A 25,787-nucleotide genomic window follows, 5' to 3' on the forward strand; every position below is an offset into this window, starting at 1 on the left:
CACTCTCACAGCATACTTTCCAAAAGAAAATTTCAGGCAGATAGCTGAAGCAATATTAGAGAAGCCGTACTGCTGCAACCTGGATTCCTTCTCATGGCAGGATAACCAGCAACTACCAAATTGGTTTTGCTCATATATGTCCCAAAAAATCCTCCTCTTATTTCAAGTCTTGAGTTTATTACTTTCGTAAATTTCAAGACAAATACCGCACCTGACATTTACCAAAAAATTGAAGAAAAATAAAGAAGGGTCAAGGGTTACAGGACTAAAACAAAAATGAAAAATGTAGTATTAGCCAGAGAAAAAGATCAGTGTAAGTTGGGGTAGAGATGTACAGTGGAGAAGTCCTCAAAATAAGCTGCTTTTTATAAAGATCAGACTGCAGAAAGGACTGTCTAAAACACTGGTGCAAAACTTTGTATCAGCACAAGTAAGAGACCAGGAGCCATTCAGAAATAAAGCAAAGGAAATAAGATAAAGAAAATGTTTACTGTACATCCTCTTCATGTAAAGTGGATAGTGAGCTCTACAGACATCATGTGACAAGTTGCTTTTGAAAGGTAAGTACAGAAAAGCACACAGCTATACCATTGTTAAATTTGAAATTGTTTACTTTTCTTCTGATCCCTTCTCTTTGTAGTCTATTGATAGTAAGTTCTAAGAGGGAACCCTGATGTGTGCAAAGAATATCAGTTTTATGATTTATTAATGCCTTAGCAAGAGGACCATAATGGGTTTTTCTCAGAAATGCTACCGTTATAATTATTTGTTTCTGTGCAAAATTGCTTGAATTTTCTAATATATACACGTGTGTGTGTGCATTTTTATACACAGATATAAAAATGTGTGTGTGAATGTATCTGAAGATATTCCTGTAAAAAATATTCATGGAATCTCAGTGCAAATTTGAATTTTAAGTTGTTTCCCAAAAAGGAATTATTTTAATATACTTGAGCACTTTCTCTACAGCAATTTTCAGGTTCTGTTAAGTACAAATTTGATCTCCAGATAATAAAATTCAATGCCCCTGTTGAAGCGTGATGTTTTTAAAGTTCTTTCTGCAGGCAAAGCAGGGTAGGTTTTCTTCCTTACTGGAAAAATTTAATGGCCAGATGTAAAATACAACAAGTTTCTTGAGAAGGTTCAACTGAAATTGTTGGGGGTTTTTTTTGTGTGTGTTTTTTTTTTTGTTTTTTTTTTTAAATAGTGAAATAAGTGACCTGCAGTCTGTTCTTCCTGAGATCAGCTCAGGGAAAAAGCACTGTGTCAAGGCAGGACTAAGCAATTTTACATCTCCCTCTTCTTTGTTACTTCAGCATTCACAGTAACTGTAGCATTAAATGGCAGCCTCCAGTATACTGGCGCAAGGAAGACCACTGAATTGCTGAGACAACGAGAAGCTTAAGAAATTTCAGCCAAATTCCCTGCTTTGCTAGCAGCTATCTAAGCTAGGGGCAGTAATGGAAGGCAGCCAAGAGCAGTTAACTATTGACAGAGCTACATTATTCCGCAAGGCTAGTAAGAGCTGCATAAGAAGTCCAGGAAGCAGGTATTGAACCCAAAAATGCTTTCATACAGACAAAAAGAATGGCAGAGTATTGTAACTAATAATCAGCAATGTCAAAGAGCTTTATAATAGCAATTTCAAAGAATAAATTCATGTTAAAATAACTCTAGTACCTGCACCTTTCTGGAGAATCTTCTCGATCTTTCCTTCGGAACTTGCTGATGGTATCATCGATCGTGCTTCCAATTTTGTCGCTTAGCTCACCTAACTTATCGCTGAATGGAAAAGCTGGTTTTTTATCCCATTCTTCATCCCATTTTGACTTGGGCTCAGGATCGTATCTTTCACCTGTGTAAGGCATTAAGATAAGAAATACTAAAGATAACAGAAAAAAATGCCTGTGGTCTTTTCGGAACCATTCTCAAGCCCTCCTGCCCTACATACATAAACCTTACAAGTTTTCAAAGCAAACTGAAAGCTCCCACAGTGCTGAATCAACACCATTACAGGAAGGCACAGCATGTAATGCCAATCATTAAGTGGCAGGAATGCAGATTCAAAGACTTTTGTTTATGACAACGACAAAATCTTAATGCACTGCACAGCACATCAGGACACTGTTGGACTCTGCTGGAGAAGCAGAAGAAGCACAATCAATCCTGGCTGCATAAGCAGCTTATCAGAAATGGGATGTGCCAGTTTTGTAACAGTCACTTAATATGCATGATATTCCATTCTTGGCCAAGCTGTGTGCTCAGAGGTAAATCAATGGTTTTTTATACATTCACATTTATACATTCACGAACACATAAAAGCATAGTACCCAAATATTGAAAGACATAAGTGTGCAACGCATGATAACTTCCTGTTCTCTCTTTTCCACACTCAGTGATTAAAAAACCTTTTAAAGAGATGAAAAAAGAAGAGGCAGTAAAGCAACTCACCTTTTCAGCAGTCACTGAGTACCCTGAACATCTTTACTAAACACTATTATCAAGAAATCAAAACCTTTTTTTTGCTAATCAAGTATTCAAGACCTCCATACTGGTATCTGAGCTTACAAACAGCTGACAGTTTTACTTGAAATAAGTACATTTGCTGTACAATCTCATTAAGAAAGTTTAAATAGCTTAAGCCTTTTATACACATCCAGCCAACTGGAGTTTAATTTAAAAGAAAAAACAACACTTACATTCTAACAAAGACTTAACTATCAGAAGCACAGCACACTTTACTAACTTGTATTGTGACCTCGTATCAGACCTTCTGCTGAAAATATAGGTATATAAAACAACCCAATATAGCTCAGTTTCTAAACAACACTTTTAGACAAACATTTTATATTTTGGGCCATCACACACATGAAACAAGGCATTTTTTTGTACTTTGAAAAATGTGAAACACTGGTTAAATTTTTTTTTTACTTAAACTGAGTAAAATTGAGTGGCACAAAGGAAGAATGGTGAAAAATTAATTTCTTCAAGTTACATACAAATTATATTGTAGCTCAGGTAATGTTCAAGATCTATTCAATTAAGCCATTTTTAATAAAAAGAAAATGATGGATTCCAGCACTACAAGGTGCAAAATCTGAGTTATATCTGTCCGATAATCTCATATACCAGAGGATGTATTTTCTTACTGAAGAGATAAGGCAAGCCTCCAATGCTATTTGTTTAGATCCATAAAGGATAGACAAACTTTTTCAAAGTAGAGAACCTGTTACAAATCAGCGAGATACTCAGTGAGATCTTTATCATTGAAAAAGGAGAAATTGCTAAGAAATATACTACTGTTAAATTTTGCAGGAGAATAAAATGACCTTATTTCAGTTTATGTCAGGCTCTCAAGCATTTCAATGTAGATTCCATTACAGGGTTTTCTTGTACGATAGGAATTTTAAAATAAATAAAAAACCCCCAAGAGCTTGGTACTTTTAGGACAAAAAGAACAAAGAAAAACTCTGAAAATACAAGCATTTTATATTTAAATAACTAGAATCTTTTAGATCAGAAGTGGGATCTGACCTGGGATAAAGTTTGTTTTGTGCTGCTAGAAAGATTTTTTTTTTTAACTTTACTCAACAAATGAAGGGATAATTAAAAATCCTTTACCATAAAAATGAAATACAAGACAAAGCAGATAGTCCTTTAAATTAAAAAATTTGAATGATAACTAAAGAGCATATGGAAAAAGACTTCTACCCAGCATACAGGGATAGATCACGACTCTGTATAGAGCAAGTCAAAAGATAAGCTCAGTGAAAGAACAGAGGGACATGTACTTAAAGCACAAATGCAGTGACTCATAAGTACTTCCTAAAAAGAGAATCACCAGAATTCCAAGCAAGTAGCAAAAGCCTAAAAGAATATAATAAAACAAGACATATCCTGCCATGGAGATAGAGATTTTCAACTACTCTGCATATGAGGAAAAGGGAGAACAGAGGAACACAGAGAAGTAACCTGTCAAAAACAGAAGAGAGCAAATCTAAGTTTAAGGCTCACAGTGAAGGAGAGTAAAAACCATACATAGCACCAGAGGAGGCCAGGTGAAGTTTAAGTCTGCACAGTTACTACTCAGATCTTATACCAAACCCTTCTCTCAAGGAAGTCACTGACTCTAGCAAACCAGAGCCTTGTGCCATCGGGACTTGGGGACTCATCCCTTAATAAAAGCAGCCAAGGATTTACTCAGGCCAAAGAAAACACAGATAAACATCTCAAGACTGACAGTTGGATCATGGACGACACACTGGGATACATTAAACATAAAAGCCAGTTCAAGCTCAGATCCCTGCTACACATTATGGCGGGGTCTGGGCAGCAAGGAGGAAGCTGCACACTTGCACTTGATAAGCAAAACATAGTACTGGTTGTGTGCCTTTATCTAACCAAGGCTATCAGAGAAAACCGTGTCCTCTCTAAACAAAGACAAGCTGATGGCATTACATCCTCTGAGGCCAAGATCTTACACACACTATGCTGAAGATGCAAATAGCCTGACAGAACTCATTGCACACATGAAGAACATCGGTCGCCTCAGCAAAATGGGTGAATTTATTTCCAGAAGCAAGGGTACATCAGACTACCTGTCAACAGTATTCGGATTTTTTTTTTCTTTGTTTGTTTTGTGTGTGTATGTTTTTAAATAAAGGACCTTAGTAATGAAGGTCCTATCGCGTACCAGACCCACGCTGGATACAGGACTGGCATCTTGTGCAATGATGGCCGAGATTGCTGATGGCCGGATTCTTTAGTTTTTGGAATTTTGATTTTTGAAAATCTGATGGCAGGTTTTCTGATTTTTTCCGACGGAGCAGATGACCAAGTGACCCTTCACACGTCTTTTTTAAAATATAATATACATATTTTAAATACAATTTTTTTTTTTTTTAATACAAAAAGTTTAGAACATCATTTCTTGTGTTAAATATGACCTCTTCACTGGCAGCTACAATTCCCTAGGATTTAGGGATGAGCACTGGTGCACCAAATTTCCAACCTGCATACGGGTCTGCTGTGCTGTGCAACCAACATCCAGCTGCAAATTTAATATGTCTACACAGACTAAATTCGGTATTACCTCTGGGAGCCCTCCTTCGAAAAGCACATGGGACCTATAGTACTAATCAAACAGGATTTTAAAAACACACAAACTGACACAGTAATAACTGTATCGGTAAAATCCTGACATATAAGCTCCATCACTTACAAGGTACTTAGTGCATATATTTAAAGTCAGTTCTGCCAGACATCAGAATCCACACAGATAATCCACATATATCTTTCAAGTGTCTAAACAGTATTACTTGGGAAATCAAAAAGTTTAATAGCATATAATATCTACATTGTTTCACCCAAACAGTATTACTGCCTTAAAAGCCCAAACCCAAATTAACCAATGGTTCTAAAGGAGGTTGGCAGGAGTAGGTGAAGCAATTCTTGTGCTGTGGTGGGTGGAAAGTATCATCACTTTTTTTTTTTTTAATTAAAGACTGACTAAGGAACCCTGACTTAAAAGGGCATTTATTTATCTATTTTTGCTACAGCAGCATTCATTTCATAATGAGACTCTGCCCATGGATAAAAACAAGCCAGGTAAGTTTTGGCTACACCAATGCATTAATGTCATTTGTATAAGTTTCTAGTTAGCTTATTATCTAAAAAAGATTGACCTAAAGATTTTTGAAGTAATTTAAATTTGTATGTGGGGGAAAATGTGCCAGATTTCTTTTAAACACCACCACTGGCAGGTAAAGAAATATAAAGAAAAAGCATCTAAAGGAGCATCTTAGAAATTCCTTAAGTTATCTGTGTTATCTAAGCCAAATTAAAGAGTCAAGATTGCCAATCCTTGACCAAGAAAGCCTAGTACTCACTGTATCTGAACCCTCCAACACTGTCCGAAGAAACCCCAATGTATTTGTCTTTGTTCTTCTTTGCTTTTTTCCTCTCTTCCCGAAGTCGATCATCATCTTGAGCAAATTCAACCATTTCTTTTACCTTCTGGCGTATGTTTATACCTTGGTCTTTGCCATTTTCATCTGTATAAGTAATTCAGGATAGAGACGATGGATGGAAGAAGGGGGAAAAAGGGAAGAAAAAATAAATCGGAGGCAGCAATACGGAACATCAAACTGATAAGAAAATTTGAATTATGAACACAGCAGTCAGAGAAAGATCTTACGACTACTAAGGTCCACTTAGTTTTGTTTTAAGAGGGACCAAATATTTTGTTTCAACACAAATTTTCATCCTTAGATAAATGACAGTTTTCACTGAATGGTGCATTTAGAAACATCTAAATGCTGCTGAAACATTGAAAAGATTAACAGAGACTGAGACAGAAATTATATTCTCTACTTGAACAATTTTAACCCTTCAAAATATAACCCCTTTTCCTCAGTCTTTTTAGTACAGTTTTTGCAAGTTTAACTGCAAGAACTCAGTCTTATTGCGAAACTGAATTTTTTTAAAAAATTGCTTTCAGTTGGGATGTACTACAAGCTAAACGTGCTCCTTTCCCAGTCTTTTTCACATTCAAAACACACACTGGCCTTGCTGCCTTTGCACTGTAAATATTATTTGGTGGGAGGAAAAAAACCCAGCTTCAAACAGATGTGTGTGTTTTGGAGCTCTAACCTTTTCTTCCCATATGATTAAAGCTATTCCTTTACGGACACCACAGGGGACCAGTCTCTAATATAAACCCGAACACTCATGTTGTGTTGGTTCTGTTGTTATTAGCCAGTCTTTTCTGCAAGTTCTTGTCTTCACTAATTAATACTCTAGGGTCCCACGTCTTGGATTCTGCACTCTTCACACAACTGGCAACAGTCACATTCTAATTAGACTGGGGAAGCTTCTAAGCTGGTTCAGGTGACTGACAACTCCAACTACTGTTTTAATTTGCTTATAAGATTTTTCTATTGCTCACCTACAAAGTGGTAATTTTCCAGGGATCGCAAATCATAAATGTGTTCTCTGGCACTTGTAACAACACGCTCTGATCCATTCCTTATGAGGTAAGCTAGGAGCAGCAAAGACTATAAAAATACAAAGCACCTTATGATTGCATGAACAAAAGCTCTATCTTTTTTTAAAAAAAAAAAAGCAACAGAAAAACCAAACCTACCCCCCCTCCCCAAATTAGTAAGTAATAAGACTTTCCCATTTTAAATAAATGCTTGTAATTTGGATTCACATAGAAAAAACACGTTTTCCCCACATGCACCTTTTGCTCGTTAGAATATCAAAACTCTATTTGTCAAACTCTAATTTGTTATTACTAAATCACAAGTAGTTACCTTCATCAGCTACTGCTTATTTTAAAAGACGGCAGTAGCAATTTAAGAGAAAAAGTTAACCCTGCTGAATGAAGCATTTTCTTTTGCCTCTTTTGTTCACAATTTTCCAATGGTTTTCACTGAAAAGTAGCCCCTACAAAAATGTAAGTGTTCTGCAGAATATTCTGCAGAATGCAATGGATACACAAAACTGCATTTGAGGATAATTTTAAGCAAGCGACAAAACAAATGAAGTTTAAATAGTACTTCAATTACAATTTTTTATGTTGAGGATTTCTACCTAGAAAAGAAAAAAATAATGCACTTTCTCGGAAGTAGTGCCTTCGTGAGCTGAAACTATCATTGTATTTCAACCTATCCAAACCTGATAAGCAATTCCAAGCAGTCTTTATAACATTAAGTAGTTATGTGTGATAGCATTAAATATTAATTTATATTGTACTTCAGGGAAAACAATTACTATGAATACAAAACATCAAGCACCTTTGAAAAGCACAAACCATGCCTTAGAATTAATTCTGTCTTGTTACAATCCTGGCATCAAGAAAAACAAAATATAAGCTAGTCTAATACATCAATTCTAAAAAATGAGGTTATATTTGCATAATTCAGTGAACATTGAACACCACTTTAAGTGCAGCATGATATAATCTTAAGCAAAAAGTTTCTGTACCATGCTAATTAGCCAAAGACAAGAAAAATGCAAATGATTCAGTTCTCTTTCCAAAATGCAAGTAGGACATAAAAGCCTCATATGATAAGATTTGCAAGAAAATTTGGTCCACTCAAAATAGACCAAAACTACATTTTTAGAGAAATGTAAACTCTACAATTTTTAGAGAATTATGAATTGGCAGAAAATTAATATTAGTTTCCATTTTATTTCAGGTATTCTAGAATTCCTTCAAAAACATTTTCCTGATAGCACAATAACTTATCACCTACTACTCGTGGAGCACCGTAACAACTCCTTTGGGTAGATTCAAAATGTGAATGCTACTCCAATACTTGAATATCAGCAAAATGTAATTGCTCTGTTATGTTCATTAAGCAGCATCTTAGACACTTCTAAACCCAGAAATTTTTGGTTTTTTCCTTGATTTGAAAGACATCTTGAAAGACATCAGTAACAGAATTATAAAGCATATTAGTTAGGAAAGAAATTATAGGTTGCTAGTGGAGTAAGTGATATAGCAGTATCTAAACAAGACACTACATCAGAACATTATATTAGCAACAAGCATTACGTCCTTTGCAGACCAACACAAAGTCTTGAATACTTCCAGTTCATATACATACACACCTTATAAACTCTCCTCCAGTTCTTTTTATTGTCTTTCAGCATTCGAGTCCAAAGCATGTTCATAAGTTCTGGAAACTGTTCATACATAAACGTAGCCCTAAAGAATTAAACAAAAGGAGTAAAGAAATTTTATTCTCCATGGTTTGCCACAATAGCTTGTTAAGACTCAGGGCTGACAGTAGATGGCAGGCTTGATCTAAGCCCATTCACATTTGATGACATTACAAGGGAATAAGCAAGCCCTATTTCTTACTCATATAGAAGTAATTTACACACCAGTACTACAAAAGAAAAAAAGTAATTCTAAAAATCTGAGGCAGTAAAAGAACCTTCACTAATTTATAAAGAAAATGCTTAACATGAATACTCTAATAACCACTGTAACTAGACAAACATGCAACTTCCAAACTCATTTTAACAGAAAAAAGTTCAAGGAAGAATTTGACATGTTTTGCTCTATTTGGAAAAGTCACAAGAAAGCAGTTTGAAAAGAAACACTCCAAAAAAGTCAGATATATTGAAAGAATTATAAGGCTACATAAATAAAAATCAAGAATTTCAAAAATACTTTGACTTCATTTTTTGAAAGTTTTCAATACGTTACAAGATTATGCATTAAAAAAATAAGACGTGATTTACAGCAACTTCTCAGCATTATCAGTCAGCATACCGCAGAGTTGATTTAGCAGCAAGTTTCACATTCCTGTATAAAATGCACCTTTCTTTTCTTCATCACTGAGCCAAATTATCACTTACTTGGCAATCTCTCCCATGAGTTGCCCTGAAGGTCCCCATGGATCATCATTGGTTGCTTCTCGAACCTTAGACTCTATTTCTGAATAATTCATAACCACATTGGTGCTGCAAAGGAAAAAAATTAACACACATGAAGATTAGCATCAAAACTGAGAAACACATGAAAACTTAATAATGACAGTAGTGCGTATCTCACTTAATGAGATACCTCTACAGGGTGGGAAAGAAAACATCTTTAGTGCAGAAGTTACCCTGAGGACACTATACAACACATTTAAGTTATCTTTAAGAAGGTTTTACTATTCTATTAGTCTTCAAGAATACAGATGAGAAACTAGGGATTACATTACAGCTGTATTCAGTCCAGTAAAAATGACTTTTGGTCAAATTAAAATCCAAACCGAACCACTAGAGTCAAAGCGCATAGCTTCCCCAAGTAGATATGGTTTGCTTACAGGTTTGTATCATGTATAGTTATTTACAAGAAGCTTTATAACTCAATCAGAAGCAGATTTTTTTTGAATGATGAGTGCTACAAGAGAAACTCAAGAATATCTGTATCAAACAGGTTTTAGTTTTAAAAAAAAACAAAAAACAACACAACACACAGAAGACTGAAGTAAGGGAGATAAGATTCACTAGGAAGTCTGTTTCCTAGCTTCAATTTATTTAATTAAGGGAAAACAGCAAAAGAAGAAAAGCTGCAGAGCATTCTGTATTATGATTAAAGCAATGCAAATACTATAAGAAGCTCAGGCTGTCTCTACGAGAGTTCACAGAAAAACATAACTTGGAAAAAGGAAGCAATTTTTCTGTATCAGTTACATTAAAGTAGTCAATAGGTGATTTTTTTTTTTTTTAAATTAATCTCTCAAACTGGCAACGTTCAACTATAAGCCCAGCAACCTCCTCTGTACCCCTAAAAGCATCTAGGTACATTTGATAACACAATAATTTTCCTTATATTTTAAGGTGAGTGACGCTCAAATCATCATTCATACAGAGAATGTTTGAAAAACAGCTCTCTAGTTATGGAGCAATATAGCACACAATAGTAATGAAACATCAGTAAAAGGAAACCCAGTGGACTCTGCTTTCCCTACATACTTCGTAGTGTATTTGAAATAACTTAGAAATTACATGTTTACACCTATTGTATCGAAAGATTTAAAATTTTTTTAACTGTTAAAAGTACATCATACAACTCGTTTCAGAAGCCAAAACAACCCCTGTAAGACAACTGTGTTCAACATACAAACCATACCCTAAAGTCAAATTGATTAAACTGTAGGAGAGATCTAATGATCTTATAATACAACATGGAGAAGGTGTTTGCTGCTTAAAAGCCTCCTCTGAACCTTAAAGGACTAGAAGAAAAATCAAAATGCTTAATAGTCATCCCTCCGTCCATGCAGGAGTTGGCACAAAGCAGCATTCAAGCAACACCCATTCAATTTTATTTGGCATAAGGATAGCAAAGATCTTGGAACTGGGAGTTATAAACAGCAGAAACAAGAATGAGATCTCCTTAAGTCTGAAAGGGGACACAGAAGGTAATTGTTAAAACTGAATAAAATTCCTAGACTTAATCTTGGATTCTCAGCATGAGAATTCCTGCTGTCAGATTCTGATGTATGATTTTTATTCAACTTTGTGTCTAAAGAGAGCAAAAGTTACATGACTGAATAAATAATCAGCAAGCTAACAGAACCTATCTATATTAAAAAAAGCATGTAAGAACACAGCAGTAGTTATGAACAACAGCAATTAAGGTTTTACAAATTCATTTATGCTAAATGCACCTCAAGATTCTGTTTCTGACATTTTCTTTACCATACATACAAACATAAACTAATACCATCTTTATTTCCCATATACATGGAACATTTAAAAAAAAAAAAAAAAAACACACCGTACTTCAACCCCAAGCTACAGGCTTCAGCGCTTTGCAGCTTTCAGCACACTAGTTCCCTTGTCCGAAGCAAGGAAAGGCAAGGAGTTGAATGGAAAGGTTCTGTTTGTTTTTATAACCCCTCCTTAAGCGCTTGTTTGAGAGACTTGATGGGGAGTTGGGGGGGAAGCGTAAAATGAAGTATTTCCTTTGTGTCTTAGAGCAAAGAACTTAAGATTGGAAAATGCATGAAAAGATGCAAACTTACTGTAAAAAAAAATGCCAGCATTAACTCTTCCAGAGCTCACAATGCATGGCTAAAGCAGCATCGGGGTTGAAAGGGAGAAATGGAAGGAAAACAAGGGAAATTAAGTAATGCCAAAAGAAAGAAGAAGGTGCAGTTAAACCCCTCTAAGTACAGAAACTTGCTCCATTTCTAAAACTCTCCTGCAGTAAAGTTATTGTTCTCAGCAACTAGGAGAAAGCTCTTTTATAGATGCCAAGATGAAATCTAATGGCACAAAGCGTTCCAAAACAAAGTATCTTTAAGCCGCATTTAATTCAGCAACAAATGTAAACTTCAAGGAAAAAAAAAACTGTTGTATAGTTTGGCATCATTCCAGGTCACTTAAAAATAACCATTTCTAAAAAGGTGGAAATACAGTTTTATTCTTCCTTTCCCATGTTTTCTATGGCCCTCATTCCATGCCCTACCCATGATTCCTGTGACCTTTGCAACAAAAAAATAATTTACGTCCAGATGTGAAGGGAAAAAGTGACTAGCTTGATTGCCAAGACTTCCTGCGATTGATATAAATGTAATATCCGAGGACACTTTCAGACACCAGGGGGGGCTCTCTGATTAGTTTATACTGGGCAGCTTCCAGGGAATCGTGCTGGCTTGCATGGGCACAGTCTGCTTTGCAAACAAATGGACACACAACAGCCAAGACTGACAGAAAGCATCTTCGCAGTCAGTGTTTAAAACACCCTATTAACTGCGAGACTGCATTTGGATTTACCCCAGATCGCCAACTGAAACCCTGCACAACTGGAATCTTGCGACAAGCACATTTACAGAAACTTTTGACATGGACAAAGACATTAAACACATGAAGCGCATTTTGAAAGTTGCATCCAAAATAAAGGCACACCAAATAAATAAATAAATGGGTTGACATTAACATTACAAACTGTTGCATTCTTTTCTGTTTGTGTCTTACATTTCTTTTCAGTTTATTAAATCATAGACTAGTGTCAACAGATGATTTTTACTCTTTATTGTACCCCTTAAAAATTATTTCAGTATTTTTCTTTTTAAAAAAAAACTGTTCAGAAAAGCCAAGAGAGGGCACTGTCACATCTCTATGAAAGAATAAACATGGTAATGGTGAACAAAATGTTAGCTTTTAATTTCTTGCACGAGAATGCTCAACTTTAAATGTTTGCATCTACAATTTATAGCAACATTGAATGGGTAGCTCAAGTCTGAGACTAAATTCCTCCACGTGAATAAATGGACATTGCTAGTGAAAAGCTGGTGGGTAGTAGTTATAAGTATCTGATCACCTCCAACTGCCTCAGACAATGAGACACACTTCCTCTTAAAAAAAAAATATACATAGTTAAAAGATTTACATGCATTTTATAAACTATATTTTAAACTATTTTGAAACTGAATAGATGTACCATAGATGAAATACCCCCAAAATACTACTTTGTCCACAATTTTGGCTGCATTTTTCAAAGAAAAATCTTACAAAGGATTCAACCAATTGTAAATAGCTTCAAATTTTGTTCTAAGTTACATTTTGAGATTTGTAAATTGAGATAAAGCTGTCATCTGGATCCAGGTGCCATATCCTATAGTGTGTTAAAAAACCCAGAAAGTAAGCAAGAGGGGGAGAGGAGAGGGATGTAAGGGGCGAGAGGAAGTATTGCACATACCTCAAATGTATAATTTGAAGTAAAAATGATGTTTAGTCGGTGTTAGGGAGAGCAAGCAGACAAGCAAGAGGGGACAAGAAGTTCTGTCCGTATAAAACTAAGAGGATCAAAGAAGCTACCAAGGACCAGCCAAAAAGTTTACCAAGTATCTGCCACTTTAACCTTTACAGTTGCAATAGCCTGAAAAACACTTTAGCTTTCAGGCATAAGAGGATAAGAATCCTACAGGTCTGAGATTGTCCTCTGAGCACTCTTCTTTGAAACACAGAAATGAAAGACAGCTAGTGGATGGCCTGCTTGAAAATAAAGCCTTACAGGCTGAAGGAACACTTCACAGGACGGCATACTTTAAGAGGGGTCCCATCCTCCCCTCCGCCCCCATATCAATGGATACTGAATGTAACCCACAATGTGGACATAAATACACTCGAACACTAGTGAGTGATAAATATATCTGCGGAAAACTTCTATTTGTGTTTGATTTCAACATACTCCAGTATAAGGCTCTGACAGATAGATGTATTTTAGCTACTCTGCTCAGGCTTCTGACCTTACATAGTAATACACGAATCGAGCTACTAACACTCAGAAGGACAATATTAGTGAGGATGGGATACACTCCGCTCTCAGTAACGTATCAGCGCTTCTTCAGTGTTTTTTCCATAAAATAGCCACAAAATAAATACTGAAAAAGAAAGCTTTCCTCTTCTAGACTAAGAAAAGAATTTTCTAAAAAAATCACTTTTATGCCAGGAAAGTTCTATTAAAAAATTAAATAACCACAACATCATGAATTGAAATGTTTGTTTCGGAGTGAAGATTTTTCATTGTTCAGGACCACAAGGTGTTCTCTACAGACTCATATGCTGTAACTGAAATCAACTCCATTATCTGTTAGGAGATTACCATCACTTATAAAATATTACACAACTATAACTATACTGCTTCTAGTAATAGCTTCCAATTGGTAACATTACAACCAGTTTTGTTGTGCCTGAACTAATTATGCCACATCAATCACTGCTGATTCCACACTGAAAAAATAAACCTAAATCTCTCTATATCATATCCCTTGATGTAGGAACACTTTGGAAACATGGATGCGGAAGCACAAGGCTCTGAACACAGTCAGCAACAGAAATGGAAGGAGTCTCTTTTCTCAGCTAATCTCTACTCTAAAATTAACCACCAAACTAAGGTTAATCCTCAACATCTCATAAAAATCATTTACATATACTACTAGTAAACCTGCTAAACAAAAAGATGCAACAATTTTTGTCTTTGTTCACTTGATTCAACACTTCGGTTAGAACATTGGATGCAGCATATAGCACTAGTAAGAGTAAATAGTTCAATATCCACGGTCTTCCCAAAAGAACACCACACAGTTAGACATTCCCACTTCATGCTCCCCAGCATCTCCTGTCTCTTCCAGACTTTTTCCATGGTTGGTGGTGTTCTGTTCCCTCATCACCCTGACAATACCATTCAAGTGCATGAAACCACGACTCATAAAGGAAGCTTACAGTTAACTGCTAGATTTTGGGAGCAATGTTCTTTTGAAGGAAGTATTCCCAAGATAAACATTCATTGGGAAAGGAGTAGAGAGCTATATCTCACAAAGTTTCAGATCTTCAAATGACATGTAAACTTAGCATTTCGTATTAATGCTCAAATAGCAGTAGAGTCTTAAACATGCAGAAACCTTCAAATAGCATGTGCATAGAAAACCTGCAGTGGAGAAAATAAGTGCCATGAGAAAAGAAGGTATTTATACATTAAAGGTAATGAAAGAATAATAAATATCTATCCATCCATCCAGAATGGAACTTACTTTAAAATATATTAAGGAATCAGAAAGCCTAACAGATCTAGTCAATGCTTCTGCACAAACTTAAAAGCCTTGAATATGCCCTGGAGCAAGAGTCAGACCACTCCATTAAAAGCACCATTAGGATTAGAGTTGCTATTGATGTGGATGGTGTCGCAGAGGACAGAAGTACAATTCTGGACATTAGATTCACAGAAGATTTGTGAAATGCCACATCTAATCTTGTGAAAACTAAAACAAACAGAAGTCACAGAGAGTGTACATTACAACAGTTTCTTTATAGTGATGATAAAGGTATTGAATTGGACAGGGTAAGCCTAATTAGAAACACTTCTCAAACCTCTGGGAAGCTGCCCACTGTGCTGAGGGACTGAGTTGCAGGAACAAGAAACCTGGTTACACAGTTAAAATTTTTTTTTCAATGTATATTTCAAACCAATTACAATATCATGTATACATGGGACTCCTATGTGCATAATATTATGCCTTTAACTATTACTCCAAGGACATCACTGGATTATGCACCTTCTGTTTTCCTTTTTTTAATTTTACAACTGGGAACACTAAAATACTAAAAGCTGAGATGAGAAACTTTCTACATTTTACCACCATTAACAGTTTCCAATGAGACACCATTCTGCAAATATCTGTTTAAAGACTAAGTGCAGAAGAAAAAAATTCAAGTGTTACACACATGTATATCATACATATAGTTTGAACATTAATGCTATTCAAACAAATAGCAACACTAAAGAAATTATATTTTTTTAATGAAAAAAACTAGTCTCTTAGAGGGGGAGGGGTCTGAATGAACAGAGGACAACAGAAGTTCTGTTACTGTACAACACCACGTAGTGTGGTACCAAAGTCTTGCAAGAAACAAATATTTTAACCTTTTGTTATTTAAGGTGCCAAAACAGACACAACATAATTTTATCTTTTAAATAACTATGTGTTTAGCATTATCCTTTCAATAGGCAGTCTCACGTACTAATACTTTAATCTCATTCTTTCTCTAATTTTGTTAGCAGCTTCTTTATTTTTAGGAAGTCTTCTCCACATTTCCTATGACTTTCACAGTGAATAAAAGCAAAGCAAACTTTAAATTTGGTCCATGACAGAACAGATATTACTGACTCAATAAAACCTCATCACCTCACGTGGTGACATAGCAAAGGAGATTGTTACTGTAACAGTCTCTAAAGTCCACATGGACAAAACCTAGTAAGAATACACTTGCACAGCTCTATGTTGTGCTTCTTGGATTTAAAAATTAACAGATTGCATTGTCCAACCAGAAAGGACCATAAACAGCATCTGAAAAATAAATAGCTAAGAAACCACTACATTACAGCATAAGTTTGCTTTAACTCTAACTGAATAAGGAAGGACATACACAGCTGGTTCATTTATTCATCTTGCATATCACCATCTAAACATTGCTATGATTTTTATGGAAAGGCACATAGATAAGAATAGGAATGCTTTCTCATACAGATGGTTTGTTACCAGCATGCTGGTAGCTTCAATGTAAACCTCTGAACAAAGGCAGCAGTAACGTACATCTGTAGGCTGAGCTAATGCTCTCCTTCTACAGTTAAAGTGCTGGCTTTGTCTTCCAGCAGCTTATTTTCTCCTAACAGTTGGGTTGTCTGCTCCCTTTCAGCTGAGAAGCTCGACGTCTTCCACTGTAAGACAAGATAGGGACCCACTAGCTATTGTTCATCTGATCCATGGTGCATGTTTTAGGAATACTATCCAAACACAACAGCAGCAATTCATTTTCAGATTTCCCAAAAATCAGTACAGGGGCTGACAACTTAAGGCAAAAAACATGTATAATGTAGCTTTGCTTTTAGATGTTTGAGACTGTATCCGTATTTGTTTTTTTAAAAAAAGAATGAACAAATGCACTATAAAATATAAAATAAATATAAAATAATGAGCAAAGTGAACATTCAACATCTGGAGAAGAGATAAGGCAGACCCCAGTAACATTTTCACAATACACAGTTATCTAAAAGACCCCCACCCACAGACACACATGCATTTAAGACGAAGCCTTTGGAGGGGAGGAAACACGCTATCTTATGCCCACCATTCATCTTCTATGAGTCATGCATCTAAACTATTTTTAGTATCTAGATTAAAAGGTTCCTGTAAAGCAGGATTGGAAAAAGATGGAAAGGTTTCTGAGAATGCTAAAAAGTTATTTTAATATTAAATGATCCATTTTTAAACTGTGTGCAGAAGTTAGTTTCAACTACCGAGAGTACATAGTAAGTAAAAAAGCTAAACAACTCGTCTGAGTACAGGATATGTCTCCCTCACTCCCAGGTGTGGGAATCTTGGCATCTATTAAATTGTTAATTAGTTTCCAGAAACATTTTTTCCAATTAAAAAAATCATTTAATACTTATCCATCTGGGCATGAAATACTTTCAACAGAGCATTTGAATTGGTGAGCTAAAAAAGAAATGATCCCGATCCGCAGAGCACCACCTCCCAAACCACTAGGGACCAGCACACCACGCAAGAAGCACCTCGCAAAAAGGGCATCATATACTAACTCCACTTATTTCTGTTAGCATCGCTTTCTTCAGGCTCTAAGGGGTTAAAGCTGATCACTGGTCCAAACTGTTTCAAGAAACTGAAAGGATTTAAGACAAAGTCAAACTGAAAGATGCATTTCAGCACCAGATTTCACTGCCCTGTGACAGTCTGTCACTACCTTAGAAAGCTCAACATGCAGACTGGTTCAGAGACAGAGGACAAAAAGATAAGACATCATTTATCCACCTGTTTTCCCAAACAATATAATGGACACTCAGGAATTTATGTACCTAATGTTGCTAACAATTATTCAGAGAAAAATATATTAATTGTCTTCAAAATAAAGATGGTGCTGCTCTTCCCCTCAGTGAATTCAATATTCAATCTCAGCCAGCATCTTTCTCCTTTCTTGGTGAAGACAAACTAACTAAAAAACATGTAACAAACTTAATGCATTTTCATTTTGCTCCTGTCAGTAATGTCACTTTTGTTACAAAACATGCAGCTTAGATTTAGAGCCCTACAGACAAAACATATGGATACCAAATACGAAGCCAGCAGTCCACATTCAACGAAGAAACAGATGGGTACCCATCTGCCAAAATGCCTGGTGAAATACCTCAGGTTACACAGAGGTAACAGCACAACATTAGCTGATACTTGACCATTTGAAGTTACTTATTTTTAAGCCACTCCTCAGAAGCATTACAAATATGACACCAGTCAATTTAGTACATGAATACCGGGTATTATTACAGACCTTCTATGCAAGTTGCAATTATGCTCTTTCTGACCAACGATACCATCTTCATTGCAGTACAGTAGGATCTGAAATACATTTTCAGTTTTTCAAGTTAACAGTTTCATAATTTATGTGGCAGATGTGCAAGGCAAACTGCACAGAAAGAGATAAGCCAAGAAAAACATCCTGATGGCCACAAATGAATTACGACTTGTGGGAGGAAGGAACTATAAAGCTATTTCCTGTGCCTTACAACTTCTAATCACAAAAGACTACCAAGTAAACAAGATAACCCAAAATCCACCACACACACACACTTCCAAAAAGAACGGTGACTTTAAGAATTAAATTGAAACCTGTTAGAGAACTTAGAAGATCTCTCATTTATAGAAACACCACTGCACATTGCTGAAGTCTTCCCTTTCAAAAAGTTTCCCCCCTCTCAAAAGTTACCCAGTTGCAGCTTGCTGTATTCTTAATGTTTTTGTAATTGCTATGCTACAGCTGAAGTAGTTTTTACAGATGTTGGGAACATGAAGCAACTAATTACATGGTAGTTTTAAAGCATATTTGTGCAAGGAACGAACACTTCCCCCCCAAGTTGATTTAAGACTGATTTCATCTCTCCTACTGCAGATTCCTTGGAGTATGTAAGTGTTAACACTTTCACATTCTTATATAAAACCATCCCTTGTGGTTTACACCAACAGATACGTGGCTGCTTTAAATATCTTAATTTGTCAACAATTGTAGAGTGGCAATATGTGGTGGTAAATAACTTCTCAAACTCACTGAGGATTTTGCCATGTTAATACTATTGATCGTGGTTTTGTACACCTTTATATAAAGTATTTCTTCATCTAAAGCCCAGGCCCATTTCTTTATTTCCCCATTCTTTATGGGATGTTTTGGTTCTAAACACCCACTGTAACATTCTTCAGTTAGCATCCTCTAATATTCAACAATTAGATTATCTCCACTTCAAATACACATTTCGCAGTTCCATTTTTAGAGACTTAGTAAGTGTTGTCATTTTGCTTACTATATTTCATTCATAAAACCTTCTTTAAAAGGTGACTTACCAAAACAAATGTTATACTCCAGCAAGCAGAATGAATCAAAATACTTCCTTTTAACTTAAATGTAAGAACACCACAATAGTATTTCCATTGTTTTTCAGTATTAGTTTTTAGGTCACATTTTTTTACTTCAAATGTTAGTTGAAATTAGAGTACAAGTACACCTAAACCATTCTTATGACAAATCCAATTAATCTTAAGCACGAAAACCAATTTCACAAACAAGTGGAAAAAAACCTGCCTTTCAGGCAACATTTGACACTTTGGTGGGATAGTTACATGCCAAAACAGCAACTCTGTTTTTGATTCAGACAGAAAGGCGACACTATTACTGCCCTTTTCAAGTTTTCAGTCTCCTTGAACTCATGTGAGCATACATCTGGCATATCAGATTGAAGTCACTGCTTCATGGCTCCTATTCCTGTGGATTTAATTGCTTTCAAAGTTCAGTACGCTATGTTTAAACAATAGCAGCCATATAGTCAAAAAAGAAGTGGAATTACAAGACTTGGATAACCTTTTGTAACTGCAGAACTAAAGAGATTTCCATATGTATGCTGTAATCACATGACTAGATTTATTTTTGCTCAGTCCTCATACTTACTTTGCTACTCTGCTCCTTACACATCAGATTTTTTTTCTTCTGTAACAAACACATGGCAACAATTTTAAAAATATCTTTTAGAGTTAACTACATTTCTTTACAGAATTCAGTCAGATTGCACTTCCTCCTTCAAGACTCAGCATGAGCCACTACATATTTCCATCAAGTGCTGCATCTTTAATTCTTCCATATTTGTGATCCAATCAGGTAACGTGACTTATTCTGAAGACAAATGTTTAACCAAGTAGGACAAAGAGCAAGAGAAATCTAATTAAAAACACACTTCCTGTAGAGTGCTTTTTATATCAACAAAATACCAGCACAAAAAAGTCAATCCCAATAAATACTGTGAGACAATTATAACATAAAACTAAAATTTAAATACATTATTTTGTGAGAGAGACTCTGAAACACTTTTCACCATAGCTTACATCCTCCAATCAACTGTGTTTCTCTGTACTTTGTTGCATTCATATAACTTCAAGAGTAACTTTCCCTGAAAATAAAAAGCTCATTTCAGGTGTTCACAATGTGTTGCATAAGCCGCCTTCTGAATAAGATATCTAGTGCTACTTCCCTCTTTGTATGCACAAAGTATTAAGATACCATATTCAAGCCCACAGCTCAAGTATTTTAAGTGTACAGAAACCTTCAATAGATAGAGAGACTCACAAGTACTCCCAGTCAGTCAGCTTTCAGGATCGGGCACAATATTTTTAATGTCGAGACAGAAGTATTTACAAGAAGAATGAGGTCTTATCCTTCGTTCAAAACAAGAAATAAAAGGGGTAAAAGTTTTCAGAGGACATTCAACATGAGGCAATAGTAAGCTCTGAAGCTGTGTAACTTCAACCCATTTGTGTACCTCAGACTTCCTGTTTTTGACCATAAAAAATTTTGAGAGTGACCTTGGATGGAGGATGAAGATAGGGAGAAAAAAACCCCAAAACCCAACCTCGCAGTAAAAAGAATCTCTACCAGTAGCTATGACAGGCCAAACCCTCCAGAATGTTGCACAATGACCTCTATACTTAAGACAACGTGTCTCCTACTCCCAAAACAAACCTTAAGTTTTCAAAGTGCCAAAAGAGCTGTGCCATTAGTGCTTTAACACAATCCCCAAAAGATACCACTCCTTTGATAAGGCCCCCTTCACCTCTAAAGCTTCTGCAACTCTGCGCTCTTTGTAACTGTTCACTCACTATCCATGTGAAATGTGTTCAGCAAAAAACTTCATACTAGGGTTTTCTGACATGAAGAGCATGTAACAGTTTTAAGTTTACAGTACTGCAACAAGTGGTCAAGGAAACCTCCTGATGCTATACATGCTTGAAGTATATTACCTGAATAGTTACAGATAAGAGATTTTACTCTAAAAAGCAGGAATACTGCCTGGTAGTTACTACACCTATGAATGGTGCAGATCTATTCAGTGTTACTAATCACAGTGACTTCTAAATAATCCAAACTTTCCTTACTGAAAGAATCGTTTCAAGTATTTGTCAACTGGCAGAGTATTTGGTGTGGACAGAAGAATGCACATGCAATAATACGGAGTTTAGTATTGCCAAAAACCCACACTCCCCCAACATTAACGGGCCATGCTTAATGATCCTTGTAGTTTCAGCTATCCCTTCACTGCAAGCTGAGTACCATTAAAACATTGCGCTAATTCCAAATTTATTACAAATTAAGCATTACTCTAAACACATGCTAGCTGTTCTACTAGGGAGGGCTGATTACAGTTTAAAACAATGCAGGTGCTGAAGTTTTTAACACACAAACTGATCATTCTCTGCTACTATATAATCACTTCGGCACTGTGACATACCCCCCCTGCACTTCGCAATATCAATCTTCTGCAATCATTTTGGGAGGAATAAACATGAATACAGATAACTCCTCTAAGCCAACAGTAAGCACCTGTTACAAGCTCTTCTCTGATCAGATCCATAGGCAAGGTACAGGTAAGGTTACCAGATCTGTCTGGAGTCCCACTCGGAAAGCGCTACCCTTGTTCCCGCCAGCTTGTCCGAGAGCTCTAATTCCTGCCAGCTCCTCTCCCTGCCCCTTCAGGCTTAAGGCAACCAGAGTCAGACAACAGCATCCCGACTGCATGTAAACCATACATGTCAAACATACCCAACTTTTACAATGCAAGTTACACTCTATCCCTAACACCCAGACTAGCTTTGAAGGGCTTGCAGTTCTACCTTCAACTACAGAGCTATGATTGTACAGCTTCACATTTCACCTGTGATGTAGCAAAGTATTAATGTCATATTACCTAAGAAAGCTGAGACCTGTATCTCATCAACAACAGAATCTAGAAGTATGGTCCAAGCAGCAAGCAGCTGAAGCAACTAAACAAGAAAACCTTCAACTGCTGTTTTAATACAGCCTTGTGTCCTGGAAAATGTCTTAAGACTGAGGTAGAAGCAGCACTGCACTTTTCAGAGTAGGAGGAAGGAAGAGGAAGCAACAGTTTACACAAAGTTTTCAAATTGCAGGCTCATAACCAGTTGTTTTCCTTCATTTATTCAAGTGTCTTTCAGTGAAATTGCTATGCAGGAGGTATTCAGTAGGAGAGACACACACTTGAGACTACCATCTTTATCTTTGTTTTTCTAAAGTGAACCACATTATCATTTACTGATCTTATTTCTAAACACACTGGAATTAATTCTATAGTTGCTGTCATTTGCAAAAAAACCCACAACCTCAGATTTCAGGCCTTTTATTTCCTGAAAATAATTAAAATAAAATCAGAAAATTAATACTGATGTCACTACACAGAAGCTGATCAGTTTCTCTTCTCAAAATCGGTTCCTTACAGTCTACTTGCTTACTATTTGAAGCTGAAAGCAAGAACGATTCCACTATTGTATGCAGCGCTACAATACCTGCTACACTCAATAGCTCTAATGCACCTGTAGTGTTTCCTTTCATATCCAATACTGAAATCCGATCCAGAAAAGACCATTACATCTGTCAGACAATTTAAGGAAGATGCTTGTCTTTAAGTAAGACTACATGGAGTATGTCTGGATGCAAGAACCTTATTTCTTAACTCTTAACTTAACTATACACAGTCATAAGAGGAACACAATCAAGGCCCTTTAAATATGTTTCAGTGCCTCCAAGAGTATCTCACTTTTCCTAGAAAGGAAGCTATTCAAAAAACTAAGCCTTTCCCTGCACATCACCTTGCTAACAAGTAAGAACAAGAAATTCAACATCTTATAAATTGAAGTGCAATTAAGACTTCGCAGTGTCCCAGTGAGTACTTTGTACTTCTTTAGCATAAGCAGGGCTGTGCAAGGGGAAACCTGTTCAGTATTGTAATCTCTGACAGTGTCAAAAGATGCCTATTATATTGTATAAAAAAGTAAAGGCAAGTATGCAGTGATAATTCTGCAGAATAAGCTGTGAGCATCCAACAATTTACAGCTAGGGGCAAAGAATTCCAGGGCATTTCCTGCTATGCCTTCACCTTCTGCCAGTGCTCCTTCAGCATCTAGTGGCCCTAAAGGCTCTGACTTCTTGCTTCCAATTTCATAGAATCATAGAATCATTAAGGTTGGAAAAGACCTCTAAGATCATTGAGTCCAACTGTCAACCCAACACCACCATGCCCACTAAACCATGTCCCTACGCGCCTCATCTACACGTCTTTTAAATACTTCCAGGGATGGTGACTCCACCACTTCCCTGGGCAGCCTGTTCCAAGGCCTGACCACTCTTTCAGTAAAGAAATTTTTCCTAATGTCCAGTCTAAACTTCCCTTGGCGCAACCTGAGGCCATTTTCTCTCGTCCTATCGCTTGTTACTTGGCAGAAGAGACCAACACCCACCTCACTACAACCTCCTTTCAGGGAGTTGTAGAGCACGATGAGGTCTCCCCTCAGCCTCCTCTTCTCCAGACTAAACAACCCCAGTTCCCTCAGCTGCTCCTCATCAGACTTGTGCTCCAGGCCCTTCACCAGCTTCGTTGCCCTTCTCTGGACACGCTCCAGCACCTCCATGTCCTTCTTGTAGTGAGGGGCCCAAAACCGAACACAGGATTCGAGGTGCGGCCTCACCAGTGCCGAGTACAGGGGCACGATCACCTCCCTACTCCTGCTGGCCACACTATTTCTGATACAGGCCAGGATGCCATTGGCCTTCTTGGCCACCTGGGCACACTGCCGGCTCATGTTCAGCTAGCTGTCAACCAGCACCCCCAAGTCCTTTTCCTCCGGGCAGCTTTCCAGCCACTCCTTCCCAAGCCTGTAGTGTTGCATGGGGTTGTTGTGACCCAAGTGCAGGACCCGGCACTTGACCTTGTTGAACCTCATACAGTTGGCCTCAGCCCATCGATCCAGCCTGTCCAGGTCCCTCTGCAGAGCCTTCCTACCCTCGAGCAGATCAACACTCCCGCCCAGCTTGGTGTCATCTGCAAACTTACTGAGGGAGCACTTGATCCCCTCGTCCAGATCATTGATAAAAATATTGAACAGGTCCGGCCCCAGTACTGAGCCCTGGGGAACACCGCTCGTGACCGGCCGCCAACTGGATTTAACTCTGTTCACCACAACTCTCTGGGCTCGGCTGTCCAGCCAGTTTTTTACCCAGCGAAGAGTGCACCTGTCTAAGCCGTGAGCCGCCAGCTTCTCTAGGAGAATGCTGTGGAAGACAGTGTCAAAGGCTTTACTGAAGTTCAGGTAGACCACATCCACAGCCTTTCCCTCATCCACTAGGTAGGTCACCTGGTCATAGAAGGAGATCAGGTTGGTCAAGCAGGACCTGCCTTCCATGAACCCGTGCTGGCTGGGCCTGATCCCCTGGACATGGCTCGTGAGTGCCCTCAAGACGAGCGGCTCCATAATCTTCCCCGGCACCAAGGTCAGTCTGACTGGCCTGTAGTTCCCTGGATCCTCCTTCCGGCCCTTCTTGTAGATGGGCGTCACATTGGCAAGCCTCCAGTCATCCGGGACCTCCCCAGTTAACCAGGACTGCTGGTAAATGATGGAGAATGGCTTGGCAAGCTCCTCCGCCATCTCGCTCAGTACCCTCGGGTGGATCCCATCCGGCCCCACAGACTTGTGAGCATGTTTTGAACTAGGTTGTATGCCTTTCACAAGTTGTTCAAACTTGCTCACCTGTCTCGTTTTTGTTTTTACGTGAGAATGACCAGCAACACCAAACATTGCATTTTCTTCAAATACACACTTCAGCTTTCTGAAACATGTTTTTGCTTTGAATTATTTCTTTAACCCTCCTCTTCACCAATGATGTTTCTTTTTCATTACTGTCTTTGAGAAGTGGTAAGTTCCGTTATCAGCCACCAATATAGCATTTTCATTACCTCCACATCACCTGCAAGGATTCCATTCTTCACTCTTTTTAAAAAAAAAAAAATTCCTGATTTACGTAAGCAACCTTTTGGAACAATGCACCCAAAAATATTTTTTTCCTTACGCTTCTGTTGCTCACAAAAAGACTTTTAATCCCAGTGCTTTACGTTCACTACTACAGAGTGGCTCTGAAAGTAATATCCTGAAACAATCAATGCATGGCTCAGGATCAAGTCAAGGCTTACCACTTCTCTCTTTTTCACTAGCTCTTTGGTGAACCAATCACTGATCATCTAAGTGTGTACTGTTTTCAGTATAAGATGCTGATACAATGTGTATCTAACCTATATAGGATACATGAAGTCACCCATTGCTATCACATTTCCTGCCCACATCGCCCCTCCACCACCCACATGGGGCAGGAGGATA

At 37.3% G+C, this 25,787-nt stretch overlaps 1 protein-coding gene across 1 annotated transcript in view; it reads right to left on the reverse strand.

Moving 5' to 3' along the window:
- Nucleotides 1-25,787, reverse strand: part of CLINT1 (clathrin interactor 1) — a 54,953-nt gene that overhangs the window by 16,018 nt on the left and 13,148 nt on the right. The window contains exons 2-6 of the mRNA XM_075164294.1: nucleotides 9,376-9,480; nucleotides 8,620-8,716; nucleotides 6,947-7,055; nucleotides 5,889-6,053; nucleotides 1,681-1,855 (exon numbers count right to left, since the gene is read on the reverse strand). Of these exons, the coding sequence (XP_075020395.1) occupies nucleotides 1,681-1,855; nucleotides 5,889-6,053; nucleotides 6,947-7,055; nucleotides 8,620-8,716; nucleotides 9,376-9,480 (651 nt within the window). The remainder of the gene's footprint in view (nucleotides 1-1,680; nucleotides 1,856-5,888; nucleotides 6,054-6,946; nucleotides 7,056-8,619; nucleotides 8,717-9,375; nucleotides 9,481-25,787) is intronic.

This window comes from Calonectris borealis, chromosome 15 (assembly GCF_964195595.1).
Source record: "Calonectris borealis chromosome 15, bCalBor7.hap1.2, whole genome shotgun sequence".
NCBI classification, from domain to species: Eukaryota; Metazoa; Chordata; class Aves; order Procellariiformes; family Procellariidae; genus Calonectris; species Calonectris borealis.